Source organism: Enhydra lutris, unplaced genomic scaffold (assembly GCF_002288905.1).
Source record: "Enhydra lutris kenyoni isolate GAN:26980312 unplaced genomic scaffold, ASM228890v2 scaffoldscaffold56, whole genome shotgun sequence".
Lineage (NCBI taxonomy): Eukaryota > Metazoa > Chordata > Mammalia > Carnivora > Mustelidae > Enhydra > Enhydra lutris.
The window spans coordinates 9,173,441-9,195,456 of NW_019154140.1; the positions used below are offsets into that span (position 1 = coordinate 9,173,441).

The window sequence follows — 22,016 nt, forward strand, 5'->3', positions numbered from 1 at the left end:
GCAAGGTAATTGAATTGAAACAATACACCTAATTACATAATTGATCCAATATAGAAACATAGTGAAGCCAATTTTCCATAAACCTAATCATGAGAATACTGTTTTTACTGTCTTCTGAAAATTGGGTTATTCTGATTTTATACTTAACACAGTTTAAAATAAATGATCCAATAAAGACAGCCTGTAGATCCAGTGGCGTTTGTGGGATCCTGAGTTGTATGACCCTGAAAGTACTTCGTTCTTAGGGTCAGATTTACCTGTCCCACGCCACCCTCCCATTCATTTCTTTAGCATGTTTACAAAGACAGAAATCTCTGCCTCCCAAGGTACCATTGAAATGTTGGAATATTTTTTGGAAATGGTACAGACCTCTTTCCTTAAATAAGAAGTTACAGATGCTGTTACTTTTCTTTCTCTATATTTTCCTTAAGTCACTCTCCTTTGCATTATAGATCTCTTTCCCCTTTAAAGAACCGCATCAACGTATCCTTTGGGGTCTCACCACTGTTTACTCTCCAGACTCTTCTTTTGCCCTGTACATCTCAAAGTCTTTACTCCATTTACATAGAAGTTCTTGAAATCCTCTACTAAGATTGGTGCCCCTCTTGGGAAACCCTTTGCTTCCCCTGTTTCTTAACATCTTTTGTACTCTTGTGAGATAGTCCATGGGATTGTGTCTCCTGTACTGGACTGTAAGCCTTTTTAGGGCACTGTCTCATAAGAACATATCTATCTCAGAATCCCCAGAACCTGACATAGTTTCCAGCATGTATTGTAGTTATGTAGGAGATTATAAAAATAATCTGTCTTGTGCCTCCTATCTCCTTCAGTATGAGATAATAAGGGGGAGGTGGTTCAGAGCAGGAGGCCACAATATGGTCATTATCTTAACTTCCTTGCTTGCCCTGGACCTGCAAAATTTGGCTTCTGGGTTAAATTAGTCTTTTGTGGTTGAGATTTCCATTGTCAAGTGCTAGCAGCCTTTTAGCCCTGTTGGTTCTCTCTTTGGTTCTTTGTGTTTTTCTTTTTAAAATTTTTTTATTTTTAAGTAATCTCTGTACCCACCATGGGGTTCGAAATTACAGCCCTGAGATTGAGAGTTGCAGGCCCCACCGTACCTGGCTAGGCACCTCTCTCTTTGGCTTTTTGAACCAAAGCAGAACGTGTACCTACAGTTTCCCCTGAGTTGGAGTGTTCAGCAGGACTAACCACAGAGTGTTTATTTTTTTAAAAATTGAATGAAATCCAATCCACAGATCTGTCTCAGATCAGACCAAATGCCCCTTTAACTGGTTTGCCTCCTAAGCTGGGAGCCTTGAAATAAATTCCTGACTTCTGCTTCCCTCGGCTATCCTATATTTGGTTGAACTTTTCCTTTTTTGTTTTTCTCAACATGGTTTTCTAATTTAGGCCTTATTTTCCTGAAGTCAGAGCCAGGCCAAATACAGACATCAGTAAATTTCTCACAATTCTTCTCTGAGAATTAAGGAGAGCAATACAGATCAGGGTTGTCTCCTGTCATGTTTGAAAAGCTTATGTGTGCTGAGTGACCACTTTTCCACAGAACCGTGAATGCCTCCAGGCTAAGCACTGTTTCTAATTCCATTTCTAGTTCCCCAGCACCTAACTCACTGTTTGATACTTAAGTCGTTGTTAACAAAAGTAAGTTTTTATAGCACCCTATCAAGATCATTTCCTTTTGAATAGACACTAATTAAAAAGTACTTGTCAGAATCAGTATAGCAACTTATCACAAGGTTCTCTAATTAAGAGGTTGAGGAAGCTATATAAGCACTTGAGTATTACTTGAATATAAGTAGATAAGCCAGAAGAATTTAGAACCTGATTAAGTTCAAAACAGAAAAGGAGTGACTGAAGTTTAAATATTCTATATAGGATTTTTTAAGAACTTAAAATTACTTATAGATTTAGGCTGTTTTATTTTTGCAGGTTCTGGTCCATAGACTTTTCCTTGAGATTCTTGAGAAACTTTACATACTAATCTACCTTAAGAATGTAAATAGGGACGCCTGGGTGGCTTAGTTGGTTAAGCATCCCACTCTTCATTTTGGCTCAGGTCATGATCTCAGGGTTGTGATATCAAGCCCCACATCAGGCTCCATGCTGGGCATGGAGCCTGCTTAGGATTCTGTTTCCCCCATTGTCCCCCCACCCAATCTCTCTGTCTCTCTGGAAAAAAAAAAAAAAAGAATGCAAATATTTTGCTGGTGTCAGAATTGAATGTGTGATCAATGAGCACGAACTGAAAGGTCTCTGTTCTAGGCAGGATCGAGAACTTCTTTTTTTCTAATTCCACACAGACACGTCTTCGGCCTCTGAGGATGAGGGCTCTCTGAGACGCCAAGCTGCGCTCTCTGCTGCCTTGCAACAGAGCTTACAGAATGCTGAGTCCTGGATCAACCGTTCAATTCAGGGATCGTCCACTTCTTCATCTGCATCTTCTACGCTGTCCCATGGAGAGGTCAAAGGAACCAGTGGGTCTCTAGCTGATGTATTTGCCAATACTCGAATAGGTAGGAGCTGGATCTACCCAAGAAGCTCAAATTATGTTCCATTTGGCTCCCAGCCTTCAGGAAGTAGTTTATGATTTGTACTAGGTTTTTAGAATGGCCTAAGAAAATCAGAAAGAACATAACAGTTAATGGGGCAAAGAAGGAAACACCAGCAGTACATTTGGAATGATAGGTATCATCTGCATTATTGGTGCATAGTGTTGCCCACCTGAAGCCATAGCTATTTCCATCAGCAATACTCAAGCTGCAAGATATAACACCAGTCTTAGAGTTTATCCCTGTTGGAGAATATTCCATGTATTAAAAGGTATTAAAATATGTAACATCTTATATTTTCCCAGTATTGCTACCTGTGTTTTCTCAAACAAAACCCAAAAAAACCTGAACAAATTCTGCACAAAGACAATACTAGTGAAGCCCTTTGTCTTTAGCTTAAAGACTGGATTTATTGTCCTTGCTGCTGTGTTATTGCTACAACTGGGGCGTGCAGGCTGAGGATGTGGGTACTCTGTGAGCTGCTACCCGCTGCCGATGCTCCTGTATGGAGTGCAGCTTTTGCTTCGCTCTGCCTTTATGTTTTCGTGTGTGTTTTTTAAAGAGTTTGTGACATCTGCAGGTAAAGACGGCTCAGATCTCTGCTTCTGCTAAATTGGTACATATCACACTAAGTAATGTATTTGAACATCATGTGTCTGTGGTGTCTTAAGTTTCATATCGGTGACTTCTCTATTCCATATATATATCTATATATATATCTATATATATATATCTTCAATCTATTAATTGCTGAAAGGAAAATTTGTAATTCAGGCCTGTAATTAGTAAGGAATTAATATAGCCACCTGGAGGGTATGATCGCCCACGTTAACAGGCTAAGTGCCAACAGCTGGTGCCTTGTCTTGCACTCTTGGCCCTGCCCTGTAATTCACTGAACCTGCACACTACAGGTGCTCATGCTCATCATCTCTTCTCTTAGGAAGGACAAGTAGCAGAGCCATGGCCGGATCAGGTTTTATTTCCCCATTTGTCTAAAAGAGAGCAATTTCACTTACTAAAAACATTGTCCTAGGGGCGACTGGGTGGCTCAGTGGGTTAAAAACATTGTCCTAATACCCAGTTAACTGTCTGGATTTTTGTTCATAAGATGATTTCATCTGACCCGATATTTTTTTCTCTTGCTTCTACTAGTCTCTGAAGTTTTTTGTTCAGGTACTCGCAGAAACCATTTTATCTAACAGTATTGCCTTTTGGATGTTTGCTCTAACAGAAGCAATTCATCTTCCCAATAGAAAAATGTGACGATACAGATAATGATAAAGTCATCTATAAAGCCACTTCCCATGGGTAACACTTCAATGTGTATCTTCCTAGACTTTTTTTTTTTTTGCATATCGAGTATGTAGGGTTTTGGTCTTGTTTTTACAAAAATGAAATTGTATTAAACAAAGCGTTCATAACCTGCTTTTCTTAGCACTGTATCACAAACATCTTTTATGTCATTAATACAGAATTATACTATATTTTTATGGTTTCAAAGTATGCCATTATATGGCCCTGCCTTGGTTTATTTAGCCATTCCCCTGTTTTGGACATTTAGGTAGTATCCAATTTTCTGCTATTATAAAAACTGCTGGAATGAACATATTGTGCTAGTATATTTGCAACTTTAAAAACTATTGAATTAGTAATAACAGACTCTTGGCGCATAGAGACCTTACCCCCAGATTTATTTTAGAAATTGTTTATATAATGCTTTTTTGTCTTTTTTTATAGTTTTGAGTGGCTTGTTGTTACTCTTGTGAATCATATATTTTATTCCTCTAATTTTCCTTTTCTTCTCCAGATGTTTTCCTAAATTTTTTGTAACACATCCCTGTTGAATGGCTCTCCTCCAACTTATGTCATTCAGTTTCTCAATATTAAGAATCCCTACCTGAAGCAGAGTACAATAACATTATTTAATCATGCTTCAATCAAGGGAAGAACCTTGTCTGTCAAATAGATCCGAGGTTTTTGTGGGTTACTTTATAAAATTGGAAGTGGGCTTTATCTGGTTTTCTTTCCTGGAAACCTGAGTAATCTCAGGGCCAGTCCCAGGCCCAAGACACTCCTTCCATGTTCAGGGAAAGAAGAAACATACATAAGCCCACATAAACATGAAGAAATGACTGAGACTAGAATATTAGTAGCATTACAACCATACTAACTTTGTTTTCATTTTGAAGTCGCTCACAATCTTATTCTGATTATTAATATTGAATTTCTACTAGTCTGTCTTTCTGTGTAGGAAAGAATGTTTTTCAGGAATATTTGATATGTGATTTGCTTTTACTAAAACTATTCAAGTTTTTGAAAATAGTAATTTTGATATGCCCTTCCTTAACCTCTTGTTCTCTCATTATACCTTCCTAGTAGAATTTGATATCAAAGGTTATTTTCTAACAGTTGATGCCCTGTTTATGTAGTTTTTTCTTGTTAAGAAACAACAAAAGTTTGAAGATTCTTTTTATTGCTAATGTAATATAATTCTAAATTTTGTTTTCTCCCCTCTTAGAGAATTTCTCTGCTCCCCCTGATGTCACTACAACTACCTCTTCTTCTTCATCATCTTCCTCAATGCGCCCAGCAAATATTGATCTGCCCCCCTCGGGGATAGTTAAAGGCATGCACAAAGGATCCAACAGGTCCAGCCTTATGGATACAGCTGATGGTAGGGAGTTCTTATGGGCAACTAAATAGGGAATATTAGTTAAACTGAAAAAATTCACATCCTGGTAGCAGTGCCTGAGTGGTCGAGCAGAACTCCCCAGCAGCTGGCCCGCTAACACAGTCTGCATGGCCTCTGGAGCCCCTTCTTTTCAACAGCCTGCCCCGTGGCAGCACTGTTACTTGTTCAGACAGTCTGCATTGTCAAAAGATACTCTGAACAAAAAATGAGTGGTGGGGGGGAGAATGCTATAAGGCAAGAGGAGGATTAGATGAAATCTGGAAGCAGGTGTCGATAATAGCACCATATTTGTTCTGTGTTGTCGTAAAGCCTGTCACATACATATTTATATGTATTTGGCCCAGTTGAAATAGAGTAAGACTGTGGGCCCAAGCCAAATGTCATTAGAAATAAAAACACCTAAGTGGACTGAGAAGCTGAGATAGCCCTAAAATCAATGGAAATGTAACTTACTGTTTTTTCCCTTCTAGGTGTTCCTGTCAGCAGCAGAGTATCCACCAAAATTCAGCAGCTTCTCAACACTCTGAAACGACCCAAAAGACCTCCCTTGAAAGAATTTTTTGTGGATGACTCAGAAGAAATTGTGGAAGGTAGTACTAATAATACCAAAGATATATATTTCTTCAACAGACATGTCTTAGGCAATTACTGACTGTCAGGTACCATAGGATTTAAGGGTGAACAAGGCAGCATTTTTGTTGAAAGAATTTGTAGTTCTCTGCTCCTCTTTCCCTAAAGATCATTTATATTTCAGATCTCAGGCATAAAAGAAAGAGGGAGGAAGGGGAAGAGAAAGGCAGAGATACCTATGGAAGCATAGAACTATCCTTGGAAAATACGCTCTCTGAAGTTAGGAACTTTCCTAAATACAAAATTTTTTTTAATCATTTTTTAAATTTATTTTCAGCATAACAGTATTCATTGTTTTTGTACCACACCCAGTGCTCCATGCAGTCCGTGCCCTCTCTAATACCCACCACCTGGTTCCCCCAACCTCCCACCCCCCCATCTCTTCAAACCCTTCAGATTGTTTTTCAGAGTCCATAGTCTCTCATTGTTCACCTCCCCTTCCAATTTCCCCCAACTCCCTTCTCCTAACTCCCCATGTCCTCTAATGCTATTTTTTATGTTCCACAAATAAGTGAAACCATATGATAATTGACTCTTTCTGCTTGACTTATTTCACTCAGCATAATCTCTTCCAGTCCCGTCCATGTTGCTACAAAAGTTGGGTATTCATCCTTTCTGATGGAGGCATAATACAAAATTTTTAAAATTGTTTACATTTTGCATTATCCTAGAATACGCATGTCAGATTTGGCCTCAAAAATTTGCCCAGTCGGAGACACTTGCAGGACTTACTGTCAGAGAGTTCTCCCTATTTTTTTTTTTTTTTTAAGATTTTATTTATTCATTTGACAGAGAGAGACACAGTGAGGGAGAGAACACAAGCAGGGTAAGTGGGAGAGGGAGAAGCAGGCTTCCTGCTGATCAGGGAGCCTGATGCGGGGCTTGATCCCAGGACCCTGGGATCATGACCTGAGCCGAAGGCAGATGCTTAACGACTGAGCCACCTAAGCGCCCCGAGTTCTCCCTATTGTAGCAGTCCTTCCCCTCCTTCCCACTTTGCCTTAATCCTTTCAAATAAAGTCTCTCCTTAACACCCCCCCAAACTTGCCCAGTTTTGTTTTTTTTTTAATTAAGATTTTATTATTTGACAGAGAGAAACATAATGAGAGAGGGAACACAAGAGGGAGAAGCAGGCTTCTCCCCAAGCAGGGAGCTCGATGCAGGGCTCAATCCCAGGACCCTGGGACCACGACCTGAGCCTAAGGCAGCCGCTTAACAACTGAGCCACGCAGGCACCCCAGCCCAGTCTTTTTTGATATAACCCTTTTGTTAAATGAGTCAGTCATACATATGTCTGCTTTCTACAGGATAGTGTGGTAGATGGTGAAAGGTTTTCAGAGATTTATGAAAATACAACCACTCCTACATACTGTTTACACATTAGACTGGTACTAAAATATATACACATGAAAGCATAGTTTAACCAATAATTATGTATCAAGTAATACAACAGCTGGGAGAAGGGCAGAAATCAGTCCCACCCCTGTGGTTATGGAAAGTTTCGTAGAGGAAGTGGTAATAGTGCTTTCTTTATTTAATAATTTAACAGATATTTATGGATGAAGTCATGTGATGTCTAGGATTTAATAGGAAGAATTGGGAGCAGATGAGTAGGAATATAGATGAAATGAAGGTGGCCATTTGATAATTGTTGAAGCTGGATGACGAACAGATCTACCTAACAAAAAGTTTTGTCAAAAGAACCGAGCCTTGGTAGCTTATAGTTCATTTTTACATCCTGAGACTAACATAGTAGGCTTGATCACTTTGGACATGTTAATGGAACTAGGCACATTAATAGGCTAGATCTGGTCTTAGCCCACTTTATGCCGCCAGAACCAACAAGCAACCTGACATATGAGGTTAAGATGACTTTATGTTCCTTCAGGAGTCACTGAATTCATTGAACTATGGATGTCTTCCTACGTATATTGATATTCAAGAGGCTCATACCAGTAATAGCCTCCCCAGTATTTCTAGCACTGTGTACTAACCAGGCAAATGAAGATCACGGTTTAAAAGGAATCATACTTGAACAATTTTTATTGGCAGAATAGCACTAACAGCTTTCCACTAATTATAAATAGGCAACATTTGCTTTTTTAAATTGCTTATTTAAATAGGAAAAGAAAAATATCCTCATGTCTTTGCAAACCTTTGAAAGAGTGTCCCCCAGGGTCTGCATTGAGGCCTAGTAGATGGCAATAATAAACACACTTTTATGACCAGAAGACTATGCCTACCATAGATACAGCCTGTCCATAAAAACAAAACTATTTAGAATCACCCATATTTATTTTTTTAATTCATATGGTGGTTTAGAGTCTGGGACTATACAAAGCAGAAAGGCAACTGAAACATTATTTACCTCGGGTGGTGAATTGGGAAGTGAAACCATTTCATTAGTTTTATGTTAGTAAAAAAAAGAATCAAAACATTTTAAGTAAATTTTCCAAGTCTGTCATTAAGTTGGGCTTTAAAATAAAATTTATTTCTCATTTCATTTATCCATCTAATACCTGCCGCTTATTCTGTTTCTTTTCCTTTCTGTGCCTCTTCTCCTATCTCCCACTCACCTGGCTAATTCTTACCCTTCCTCTAAGACTCAGTTCACATGGGGGTCTCAGTGCTCTAAGCAAGGGATGTGGCCTCCTTCTGCCCTCCCTGTAATGTCTCTAGTCATGCATTGCTCATGTTTGTCTACTTAGTTTGAGTATGTGTGTCTGTCCCCCTTACACTCCAGATACCTCCTGAGGGCACAGATTCTGTGCGCCTTGCATCTACCACTTATTAGAAACAATAAATGTTTGCTCAAAGAATGATATGTACAGCATTTATTTCCTCAGTGTTTATCAAATCCTGTGCATATCATTGGTAGTAAATAACTTGACTTTGTTCCATTTGTAAATTATCTTTAAAAAAGTAGAATTTTTTTGCTTTTTATTATTTGAATAATATTTGTTCATTAGAAAAATTGGGAGGACTTTTATTTATATGAAAAAATATGAAATCCTATTCACCTCCAGTTTCTGGAATGACCATGTTAATAATCTAGCACTTTCATTCCGCCAAATTCAGTTTGGTTAACATCATTGAACTACCATTATGTAATAGGTACCATAGGCAATAAGAAGACAAAGAACCGAGCCTTCTTTCAAGAAGGTGTCAGGCTTAAGGGGAGAAAAGCTTACACAGGAAAAGAAGTCTTTGAGGATCCTCAGTGCTTTTATATGGGTAGACTACCACACAGTGGGGGAGCACTAAGGAAGGAATGACTGGGGATGGCTGCCCAGGGAACATGCTGTTTGAGCTGCATCCTGACAAGGATGAGTGCAAGTGTACCCAAAGCAAAGGGATTGGCCAGATAAGATGTGTACAAAGGTTCAGAGACCTGGAACACTGTCATCCATGCTCATTATCTGTTTGAGTTTAATAATAACCTTGTGATCCCGTCTCGGCCTTTTGGCTAAAATCAAGTGTAATAATGACCCTGTGGTCTAAGTGTTACTATCCCCATTTTACAGATGAGGAAAAATGAGGTTCAAGTGACTCAAGTTGCCTGAGGTCACACTGGTAAAACGTTAATGTAAATTTGGGTTTTCTGACTCAAAGCTTAATGCTTTCTCATTAAATATAACCCAGTGCAGTGGAACCTGGCTCTCTAACATCAGAGACTTCTGGATTAGAAGTATTTAAAGATTTAAAAACCAGTTGAGGGCACCTGGGTGGCTCAGTGGGTTAAAGCCTCTGCCTTCGGCTCAGATCATGATCCTAGGGTCCTGGGATCAAGCCCCACATCGGGCTGTCTGCTCCACAGGGAGCCTGCTTCCTCTTCTCTCTCTCTCTCTCTCTCTGCCTGCCTCTCTGGCTACTTGTGATCTCTGTCTGTCAAATAAATAAATAAAATCTTAAAAATAAATAAATAAAATAAAAACCAGTTGAGTAAAATTATAAAAAGGCTAAAAAGGAATGTATGCTCTGTGCTTTTCTGTATGTTCAGTGATTTGCTTTGTTAGAGTCTAGATTTATTACATAAAATATATTAAATGTGATTTCACTGTTATGTGGGAAGGTGAATTCAGCCCCAGTTTGTGGATTGCCATTTTTAGCAATATAATTTCTTTCCTCAGAGTTTAAACCAAGTAAAGATGAAAAGGGAAATATATTTGAGATTAGAGACCTAAGTTGTGTGAGTTGTTACTTCTTTGTATATATTTCAGATAATATTTTTATAATCCCTGGGGGTTTTTTTTGGTACAGTACCTCAGCCAGACCCCAACCAGCCTAAGCCTGAGGGACGGCAGATGACCCCTGTCAAGGGGGAGCCATTAGGAGTCATCTGTAACTGGCCTCCTGCTCTGGAGTCGGCCCTGCAGCGCTGGGGCACCACGCAAGCGAAATGCCCCTGTCTGACTGCCCTGGATGTGACGGGGAAACCGGTTTACACCCTCACATACGGTGAGTTTGTAAGAGCCCCAGCTCCCTCTTCTCCTAATAGTTCTGTGGATTATCAGGGGTGGTATTTTCATCTTGATATTTAGTGGTTGCTGGTCATTGTGTTCCAACAGATTTTTTAAAAATTATTTTAATAGGATCTTGAGTTCTGAGTAGAGCTGTTGTCAAGTAGAGCTGTTGTCAAATATTTTCATTTGCTAAATATTTGCAAAGCAGCTAATATTTAAAAGAGCAGAAAGAAGAAAGAGGCTTTGTAGATTCACTGATGATTTAATATTTGAAGGGGATTTGGGGAAGACGTTTGGGCAGGATATATGGCAGAATAGTTGTTTGTTTTTGTGTTTAAAGAAATGCCTTTTTAAAAAAATATATTTTATGTATTTAGTTGAGAGAGATAGTGAGAGAGAGCACAAGCTGGGAGAAGAGGAAGAAGCAGGTTCCCTGCTCAGCCCGATGTGGGGCTCCATCCCAGGACTCTGAGATCATGACCTGAGCTGAAGGCAGACACTTAACTGACTGAGGCACCCAGTTGCCCCCCAAAATCCAATAGTTTTATCTAAAAATTGAAACTGATTTCTTTTTAGATCTTAGCCATTTAATTCTACTCTTGCTAGAACAGGCACAAAATTCTACAGTGAGCAAAGAATTAGGGACACCTGGGTGGCTCATTCGGTTAAGCATCTGCCTTCGGCTCAGGTTGTGATCCCGGGTTCCTGTGATCCGAGTTCTGCATCCGGCTCCTCACGCAGCAGGGAGCCTGCTTCTGCCTCTGTGTGCTGCTCCCCTTGCTTGTACGCGCTTGCGCTCTCTCTCTCTCTCTCTCTGACAAATAAAAAAATATTTAAAACAAACCCTCAAAGAGGGGCGCCTGGGTGGCTCAGTGGGTTAAGCCGCTGCCTTCGGCTCAGGTCATGATCTCAGGGTCCTGGGATCGAGTCCCGCATCGGGCTCTCTGCTCAGCAGGGAGCCTGCTTCCCTTCCTCTCTCTCTGACTGCCTCTCTGCCTACTTGTGATCTCTGTCAAATAAATAAATAAAATCTTTTTAAAAAAAAAGCTGTAAAAAAAACAAACCCCCAAAGAATTGATATTTTTCCATTTAGTTTTATACCCCAGCTGAAGTTTGATTTTTCTTTTTTAAAGAACTTTTAAAAGTAACTTATTTTTCTTTTAAAAATTCCTCTAAAATAACTTTATTTTTCAATTTTTAATTTTTTAAAAGATTTTATTTATTTATTTGAGAGAGAGAGAGAGAGAGAGAGGGAGAGCTCAAGCAGGGGTGGGGGCAGGAGGGGAAGAGGAACAGGAGAGGAGAAGTAGACTCTCCACTGAGCAGGGATCCCAGGACCCTGGCTGAGATGATGACCTGAGCCAAAGACAGACACAAGCGATTGAGTCACCAAGGTGCCCCTGTTTTTCAGTTTTTAACAACAAGAAGGATGGATTCAACCTGGGCTGTGAGATTTTGTTCTAGTTTATTCAGACATATTCCTTTTTCCCTTCAGAATTGAACCACATTGTCCATAGACCTAGATACAGAATAATTTTAGGGGAAAAAAAAGTTTTTATTTAAAGAACTGGACAGTTTGATGTGAGTTTAAAACTCTAGCTGCCCCTCTGAATGAGATATACGTAAAACTGACATATTTATTCAGAATAACATTGATTCCTTTTTCACTTTCTACATTGTCTAAGATAAGAATTTCTAAGGGTATTCAGAGGGAGGGGGAAGGAAGAAGGGAAGATAAACTTTTTTTTCCCCAAAAAGTGGCTTTTAGAATTCATTTCAGAACTTATATATTAATTTCATCCATGTAACCCTTAAAGCAGTTAGCTGACCAAATCTTTACATGTTTTTTAACATCTATGAATATATCCACGTTTCACCTAATTTCCATATTGTTTTCACTGAAGTACAGTGGCGTGGAATACTTAATCGTTTGAGTCATACTTTTGCTTTGCAGTTTACCTCAAGTATCTGATGCCATATATGTAAGTTGTTCTTCAGAAGAAGCTTAGAACAGAGTAGTCTTCTGATTTTCAGCCCTGTTTAAAAAATTGTTGTCCTCCCTTTAAATGTGATCAGCTCTCTAAAGATACTCAGATTAGGGGTGCCTGGGTGGCTCAGTGGGTTGAGCCTCTGCCTTTGGCTCAGGTCATGATCTCGGGGTTCTGGGATCGAGCCCCACATCAGGCTCTCTGCTCAGCAGGGAGCCTGCTTCCTCCTCTCTCTCTGCCTGCTTCTCTGCCTGCTTGTGATCTCTGTCAAATAAATAAAATCTTAAAAAAAAAAAGATATTCAGATTACTTCACAAAAGAATTTGAAATATTATCTATACCAAAATGAGCCATCTGGTAGCGTTTTTTTGTTTGTTTGTTTGGAAACAGGACTAGCTTTTGAAACTCAAGTGAATATAAAGCATTTTTTGGTGGGGGTAGGGCTTTGTATGTCAGCGGGGGGAGGGTGACGCTTGTCTAATGAGTCATTTGGAAGGGCCACTGTCTTACTAAATGTGCTCATGAACTGAATGCTGCCTCACTGAGGTAGGCCTGTGTTTTTTTTTTTTTTTTTCTATATGATTCTTTTCTTTTTCCAGGAAAGTTGTGGAGCAGAAGTTTAAAGTTGGCCTACACACTGCTTAATAAACTGGGGACCAAAAATGAACCTGTATTAAAACCTGGAGACAGGGTAATTGGTTTTTTGGTTTTAGGGAGGTGATGGTTCATTGTTTTCTAATATGCACATTCTGGATTTTTAATGCACAACAGCACAATTTATGTAACTCTTAGTCTTAAAAAATGAAAATGGTTTGGTTCCAACCCAGGTTAGCTCAGTGCCAGGTGATAATTCTTGTATTCATAGATTAAAGGAAATTCACATGTCCCTTTCTGTAGCTGCTACTCAGTAAATTCTTGTGCTAACACAAAGAAAGAGGAACCTAACTCTTTCTGGAAATAAATATTCCAATAACCAGACAACAAAAATAGCAATAAAGTTGACTCTGATTTTTTTTCATTACAAATTACCCTATAAACATTTTTCAAAACTTTTTCTGTGTTTTTATATGGAAAGAGAGGGACACCCATGTTCTCTAAAGAAACAAAGTGAAATCATTTAATTTCTTCTTTAATTGAAGGTGACATTAAGCAAAATTTTTTTCTAACCTTTTGAAGAGTTTTTTCCTATTAATGACTTTTTCTAAGAAAATACAATGACTTCTTACCATCAAATGTTACTTTCTATTTGGTATTCGTAGAATGAAGCAGCTGTACAACAGACTTCTTTTTACTAGGCTCATGATATAGAACCTCCTGGACTAGGCTTTTAAAAATACTTTTGCACTGTGACAAAGGGCACCTAAAGGGTGGCTTCTACTTAGAACTGTGACACATGAGGGTTCCCTGGTCCTCACTGAACCCTAAGAAGGTAATTTTTGTGTCTTCCTAACACCATGGACACTTGTGTGCAGGAAGGAAACAGGTTGTCTTAAATGTTTTGTGGAATTAACATTTTTTAGAACTCTAGAAAGAATTAGCAGCTTCAGGATTAACCTTATCTTGGGAGTGAGTTAAAAAAAATAGAAAGTAAAAAAAAAAAAAAAGAATTTGAAAGTAAAAGAAGGGGAAATAAGAGTCTGGTGACATAATTAATTTTCACATGTTAATCTATAAACATCTAAGCCAAGTAACAAGCTCCCCAGTGATAATGGTTTTGCATTTCTGGAGTAAATTAGGAAGGGTCAGTTATCCCTGTGATGCATTACAGGTGAGATCACAGTTTTGATCATAGTACATGGGTTCCACTATTTATCTTTTGTAGATGAATTAACGTCTTATCTGTGATGGCTTGTGCTAGTATTACTTGCACCCATTACCTGTGCCTTCATGCTAGAGTACTTGTGTTGCTGGTTAAGTGAGTAAAGATTAATGCAGTGAACTCATAAAAGAATAAGAAACCTTGTGTTGGTGCTATAGTGGCAATCGAGTTATGAGTTCTCTGAGAGTTGTAAGGGCTATTCTTGAATATGCTGGCCTATCTAGAGAGACCCATTACATTTATTTTATTACTTTAGTCCTGCATTAAAGTAAATGCCTTAGGTTTCACAAGTAATTAACTTACTACTTAAGGTGAGTTGTTAACTGCTCAATCACCAGTAGAATTCAGTGAAAAATTTTTCTTACGATGATGATGAATTGCATTATAGTTTCCAAAACGTGTCTAGTATAATCATGGGGATGGTAGGGATCCTTTTAGACGTGTGCATCTTTCTCAGTAACTTAATTATTTAAGCTATTACATAGTTTTATTGTGTTCATGATACATGTTATATATAAATGTTTATCTTAGAGAATGACATTGAAAGTATTAGTCTGGTTTTATTCCTCTGTTATTGAATGTCATTATGCATTATAGGTAGCCCTGGTTTACCCCAACAATGATCCAGTCATGTTTATGGTGGCTTTTTATGGATGTCTCCTGGCAGAAGTGATTCCAGTGCCTATAGAGGTACCTCTTACCAGAAAGGTAACATTGCTAAATTTAAGAGGAATGTAGCCTGATGTGACATGGTGGGCATCTGGTTCTTGGATCGATTGACTCCTTCATGACATTAGAAACAGCGTGATCATTTTCTTAAGTACTCAGCTTCACTTGCTAAAACCATGAGACTTGTAGACAAATAATAGTTATTATTATTTATTTATAAGTTTCAGGAAAATAGTATTCTTTCAACTAAGTTAGAATTTTTATGGATAAAATTTAAAAATCACCTGGGCATACCTTACTTTTCAACAATTACCATTTATAAAGAGGATCCCTGTTACTTCCTTGAGACTATAGATGATCCACATTTATAACAGGTGAGACCTTTTGTGAAGGGATTTCCTTTATATCATTCAACAGGGGATTTCCCTGAAGTTGGAGAATGATACAGAGACAGGATATTACTACCCTGGGGAATAAGATTTTACTTTACTGACACATTAGCCCATGCAGCATATGTCTCAAATTTTTAAGTTAAACCAAAAAAATTTGATTTCTCTGTGAGCTCTCTGACCCTACTTTTCTCCTGCAGTTTATTATTGAGGGATCATGATAAAGACAAATATGGTAGAGATTGTGGATTTACAAGCAAACGGTTATTTTTGGAAAGGAATAAAAAAAACAAGTTGATAGCATCCCTGAAACTCTGGTCGATGGGGTACAGTGTCTTTAGTCAGGAAATCATAGGGTTGTTCTTAAATTATTAAGTTGGCTGTGTTTGTGTGGTTTCATAATGATACTGTCAAGGTGATGTTTTAATAGAAATACTTTAGACTATGTCGTTTGTTGTTTTCTCTTGTGTGGTCATAAGGCTTAAATCTTACCTCCTTTAAAATAATAAGGAGTATATGGATTTGAGTATAACCACCCATTCACTTTCATTGTAAATTTGGACATTTGGTTGTCCATTTACATTATTTTCTTCTGACCTGGGTTGCTTTGCTTTTGAATTTGGGGATATGGCTAGGTCAAGACAACTTAGCCATGTTCACATCACATCCATTTCACTGGCCTGAAATTAATTTAAAAGTGGAACATTGCTGATTTTTCAATAAAATCGTCACATTGGCTGGTAGGATTCATCATTAGCAATGTCAGATTAGTAGAATATTTGATTCGTACTCAGGAAGTCATTGTATTGTAGAAATTGTTTGGAAGAACATATTGTCATTGGATTTTGACAATTGCCAGGTGTCGGTGGGGTTCCATGAGTGTTATCACACAAGTGCCAGAGCATTGCTCAGTGTTAAGGCTGGGGCACGGGTGTGCTCACGTTCACTCCCCTACCGTGCTCATTATCTTTCCTCCACAGGATGCTGGAGGGCAGCAGATTGGCTTCTTGCTAGGAAGCTGTGGTATTGCCTTAGCTCTCACCAGTGAAGTTTGTCTAAAGGGGCTGCCAAAAACCCAGAATGGAGAAATTGTACAGTTTAAAGGTTAGTAATATTTATACTTGAATTATCAGTTAAAAATTAAAGCTTATACTTTAATTAGTGTTTTAATTTAATAATAGCTAAGTACCTAACATCTATTTTCTTATGTAATTCTCACATTCTTAAGAAGTAGGTACCATTATTATTCCCATTTTACAGGTGAGGAAACTGAGACACAGAGAGGTTAAGTAACTTGCCCAAAGTCATAGCTAATAAATGACAGAGCAGTGATTTGAACGCAAATCTATCTGATTCCACAGCCCAAACCCTTAACCTTTATGCTGATGGTTGGAAAAAGCTACCACTCTGTTCATCAAAGCTAAATGCTACATGTAGAGACAGAGGAAAGACCACTAACCGCAGTGGACTTCCACTGCCAAATGGACCTCCCAATTGTTGAGGAAATGTCAAGGGCTGAAACATAGCATGTGGAATGATTGTACTTTTCAAAGAAGGTATAATTGTCTGGTGGTGTATCACTAAAAACTAATTAAAAATACAGTCTTTTACTGATTTTACAATGACCTTGATTTGGTCTCTTGATACTTAAAACAACCAGTTCAGTGTGAACTCCTTCCCTTATAGCTTAGGCAATTCAATTTTTATTTTGGGTTTGATTTAGGTTGGCCCCGGCTCAAGTGGGTTGTAACAGATTCCAAGTACCTTTCAAAGCCACCAAAAGACTGGCAGCCCCACATCTCTCCTGCTGGTACAGAACCAGCATACATTGAGGTAAGTCCTGGGGCTAGAACATACATTCTGGCTTCCTGTGGCTTCAGTTGCCATCTTATAAAATTTAAAACTAACCTTTTGCAGTTTTAATTTTAGAAAAGCCTCCTGGTTTGTTAGAGTTTCATCTTCTGGCTTGTAAAATCCTTGTAGTGGGCCTTCTAATTGTTTTTAACGTAAATACCCATTCAAGAGAAAGCCAAAATAATAATAATAATAATAATAATAATAATAATTTGATCCTTGTCATGGAAGAAAGTTAAACAAGACCTGGAGATGTACAAGGCTTTAAGAAATGATCAACTGGCAGAGATACAGCTTTGCTTTTGGGGAGGTAGGGGAGTGGGAAGCGAGAGAATAGAGAAACAAGGAAGGCAAACAGCTGGGCTTAAAAAGAACAAACTTAACAGATGAAGGTAAAGAACAAGAAGAAACAAATGGCTAGAGGGTTTGGTATTGAAGGTCAGCGTAGGACCTCGAGTGATCGACAACATGCCATTTGAGGGAGTAAGTCCTCCTGTGTAGCAGGCGCCAGGCTGAGAGCTGCTTCCAACGCATGATCTCAGTTAGTCCCCACAAGTACCCTGTGCAGTTGGGGCTGTTACCAAATTTGCTTGAGAGACGAGGAGACTAAGACTTAAATGAACTCAAGTTGAAGTACAAAGTCCATATAACTCGAAAATGACAGAGCTGGGACTTCGCACTCCCATCTGTTTCACTTTAAAAGCTGTGCCGTTGATGACTCTGCATCATGCTGGAGGCATGTTAGTAAATGCTCACCACCTGTTGGTGAAATTAACGATAAATCCAGGAAAAGAGAAAAGTTGGAGGAAAAAAATCCACCCAGCCTTGAGCCCTGTGGTAATAACTGGCTATAAAAGGGAAGACAGTGGGCAGTAGCTCTGAGAGGTGATGTGTTTGTGTTGGATGGTTTGAAAGATGGAAGAGATTGGAGTATGTTTAAATGACAGACAAGTAAACAGGGAATTAAAATTTAGCCATCAGGGGCGCCTGGGTGGCTCAGTGGGTTAAGGCCTCTGCCTTCGGCTAAGGTCATGATCTCAGGGTCCTGGGATGGAGCCCCGCATCGGGCTCTCTGCTCGGTGGAGAGCCTGCTTCCCCCTCTCTCTCTGTCTGCCTCTCTGCCTGCTTGTGATCTCTGTCTGTCAAATAAATAAATAAAATCTTTAAAAAAAAATAAAAATAAAATAAAATAAAATTTAGCCATCAGTTCTCAGTCCATATTGTCTCTCAGTGAGGACATAGTTCATCACGCCAACCTTCTTACCTCTGTTCACTGGCTTCCCAGACCACTCCATCAGTTCTCCTGCCTCACCGACCACTGCTTTTCAGGCTTCTTCACTGGGTCTTCCAAAAAAGCGAAGGGCACTTCATTTTGAGGCCCCTGGTTGGCTCTCTGACCTCATGTAGAACTACTGCCCTCCACATTTCTGGGCTTTGGCTATTCTGAATTAACCTACAGTTTTCACTTAGGACCCTCTTATTACCTGCAGGACGTTTCTAATAAGTTTAATGTACCCTAGGAGTCATAGGGAGCTATTAAAAGGTTGTGAGAAGAGTTTGACAAGAATAAATATGTTGTTAAAAGATGTATCTGGTTTGGTTGGATTAAGAAGGTAAACAGGGAGTCCAGCTTTTTTACAGTTACCTGGGTAAGCCCAAGCTCAGGGTGAGATGAGGATAGAGGAAAGAGGGTGGAATTGATACAGAAAGGAAGTAGAAGAGGCAGGATTTGGGGCCTGACTCTGGAGAGGGAGGAAGCAAGAAAGACTCAGATTTCTGACTTCAGTGACAGGGTGGATGATGGCATCCTTTATTAAGAAAATAAAGCAAGAAGAGTTCGTGGGTACAGGGTGGGGATGAGGAATACTGTGGTGGATACATTGGGTTTCACAGGACTACAGGTCATTCAAGGGCAACAATTGCTATATAAGTCTAGGTATCTGGAGGGAGGACTGGGTTGGAGATTGAGAATTGGGAGCCATCAGGCGAGTGGCACCCCGATGGAATGAAGTGAAAAGAGAAAGCAGAACCGAATTTTCAGGAAATGCCAACATTTAAGGGATGGGCAGAGGAAATGGAACGGGGAGAAAGGGGGAGAGATTATGAATAAGAGAAAAGAGTATCACAAAGCCAAGGAAGGAGAGAGTGTCAAGGAGGGAGGTATCAAATGTTTCAGAAATGCAGGATAAAATCAACTATGTCATATATCCTTTTGATTTAACAGACAGAAGTTACTGATCTGGGTAAAAAGTAACTAGGATGAGCATTGAGGTAAAAGGCAAAATGAGAGTCGATTGATTTGTAAGAGCGAATAGGCCATTTCTAGGTCTCCCCCTCCCAGTGTGGGAGCTTCTGACAGGAGCCACGTCTTCCCCACCTTTCACTCTGCAGCGCCCTGCTTGCTGCGTAGACCTGATGCTTCTGTTAGCGCAACTCTAGTCCCTTGTTTGTTCAGCTTCTTTAGCAGCCACTTCACACTGATGACTAATTAAACTTTTAAGAATTTTTCACACATACTTTTGTCAAGCTTCATCATTCCTCAGTCCTATCTTTGCATGATTAGAGTTTGGGGCTCTAGTGTATAGCCTCAGATATTCATATGAAACATATTAAATTCAGCCCATTACCATGGCTTTTCTGGGTTTCATACTTGAATTCTGGTTTGTGATCTGAAATAACCCATTTTATTGTGTTTTCTTATGCTGTTGTTTTTTGTGTGTTTTTTTTCTAGTATAAAACAAGCAAAGAAGGGAGTGTAATGGGAGTTACAGTGTCCCGCCTTGCAATGTTGTCTCACTGCCAAGCTCTGTCCCAGGCCTGCAATTATTCTGAAGGTCAGACTTTATCCAGTGACTGCCCTCATTGTGAGCCTCAGATATATGTGACCGTGAGTGGAGTGCTCAACGACTCATTTCCAGTTAATGACCAAATTCAGAATGAAATGCTCTAAGACACATTCTTGGCTTGCTTTTGCTTTCTTCTTTTTCACAGATATGCTATAATTTAAAGGAACTAAAATTCTGGGCAAACCAGATATGTAAAGCATGATTTCTAGAGTTTAGAAATAGAAAACAAATTAAAACCATGTGTTTACTAGCTGCAGAAGGTTGGATATCCCTGTCTTCCTGTGTATGTGGAGTTGACGTCAGCTGTACATTGGAGTTAGAGTCAAAGAAATCTGACTACCAAAAGGCACAAATTAAAATACAAAAACCTATTCTGTATTGTTGAACTTTAGATATGTTGATCCTAGTGTAATGACTGTTTGCCTTAGAATGTTCTTTATAATATTACCTTTTTAATTTTCCTTTCATAAGATGAAACAAGTGAATACATGTTCATTAGAGAGCAGCATTCTTGTTTGGTAAAATGTATATATGTATGTATAATGGAAACAATCAAAATGCCAGAAAATAGGGATTGTTTAAATTATAATGTGCTCAAGTAGTGTGTTATTCCCTGAGGCATTAAGACTCCTGTTCTTGAATATTAAAGATACAGGGAAATTGTTTCAATATATCATTAAATGGAAACAATTTAGATATAGAGCAGTATGCCAATTTTATTATGGTAGGTATCTGTCTAGATAGAATTATGCTTGTGTGTGTGTGTGTGTGTGTTTGTAATATAGATATTACACACACATACCAACTTTTAAATTTTTTCTAGGAAGTAAATTTTTTATACGTATTTATGAAACTTGAAAAGTTTCTAAAATAATCATGTGTTCTCTATATAATTAGGAAAAAAATATTATCTCTTGGAAGACAGTGCCTACATCATAAGGAATTTCAAACTCAATATTTTTTCCATGACCAATGTTCAGTCCCCTCACCAGTTTGAGGGGGTCCCTCAAGTAATTAAAAGACTGTGAGAGCTTTTAGTGATTTCTTCAGAAGTATCAAATCAGTTGTTTAATAGAGACAGGTGAGACAATTTTGCTGATTAACACTAAAGATGATTTCCTTTTGTTTTTCCTTTTTTTTTTAATTTTAGGGGAGACAGTAGTAAATGTTTTGGACTTTAAGAAGGATGCCGGGTTGTGGCATGGCATGTTTGCGGTAAGCTCCTCAGAATTATGGCTTCAGGGGCACCTGGGTGGCTCAGTGGGTTGAGCCTCTGACTTTTGGCTCAGGTCATGATCTCAGGGTCCTGGGATCGAGCCCCGCATCGGGCTCTCTGCTCAGCAGGGAGCCCGCTTCCCCCTCTCTCTCTGCCTGCTGCTCTGCCTACTTGTGATCTCTCTCTCTGTCAAATAAATAAATAAAATCTTAAAAAAAAAAAGAATTATGGCCTTCAGTGTAAATTGTGCTTATAATTTAGGTCAGTGTGTGTGCTATCTAATCAAAGCCTCTCACTGTGCTTGTTTGAAATTTAAGCTCCCTAGAGATCAGTAACATTTTCTAGAAGGATTTATAATACAAATGGTAACTTTTTTTCAAGGAGAATGTAATTCTGTTTTTTCTTCAGTGTGTGGTTGGGTATACCTTTCACACAGCAGTTTGTGGGAGAACTTAAGATCAACATTTTTTAAAACATCAACCATCATAGTCCCACTTTTCTGCAAATGACTATTTATTTATGATTAACGAAAGTATGTTTGAGATTTACCTCTTCTCTTTTCTGAAGAAAAGATTACATAAATGTATTTAGAACATGGCAATGTGCTTAATGACATCTGATCTTTCCATTGGGCGAAATATATTGGATGACTCAATGCAACAATTAATAGAGTAACAAGGTAGATCAGGCTGCTTCTGTAATAGAGGAACAGGTAACACGTTGTGGGAATTAGGCCAAGGGGAGTTCTTCCCAGCTCTAGCATCACCATTTTCTAGAAGAGTGACAGTTGAATTGGACTTTGAGAAATGGGTAATGTTTTGGCCATTATAGAGATATTTGGGGGTGGAAGTTGAGAGGGCCATTGAAGTGGGAAAAGCTA

The 22,016-nt window shown here is 38.9% G+C and overlaps 1 protein-coding gene across 3 annotated transcripts in view; it reads left to right on the forward strand.

Moving 5' to 3' along the window:
* The window catches only part of LOC111157785 (disco interacting protein 2 homolog B), a 228,291-nt gene that overhangs the window by 156,591 nt on the left and 49,684 nt on the right, over positions 1-22,016 (forward strand). For 2 of the 3 annotated variants that reach the window (XM_022519419.1, XM_022519420.1), the window contains 10 exons: positions 2,322-2,534; positions 5,089-5,244; positions 5,733-5,852; positions 10,153-10,350; positions 12,943-13,034; positions 14,760-14,870; positions 16,201-16,324; positions 16,944-17,053; positions 19,806-19,908; positions 21,071-21,135. In XM_022519419.1, the coding sequence (XP_022375127.1) occupies positions 2,322-2,534; positions 5,089-5,244; positions 5,733-5,852; positions 10,153-10,350; positions 12,943-13,034; positions 14,760-14,870; positions 16,201-16,324; positions 16,944-17,053; positions 19,806-19,908; positions 21,071-21,135 (1,292 nt within the window). The remainder of the gene's footprint in view (positions 1-2,321; positions 2,535-5,088; positions 5,245-5,732; positions 5,853-10,152; positions 10,351-12,942; positions 13,035-14,759; positions 14,871-16,200; positions 16,325-16,943; positions 17,054-19,805; positions 19,909-21,070; positions 21,136-22,016) is intronic. The other variant, XM_022519421.1, reaches the window with a different exon arrangement.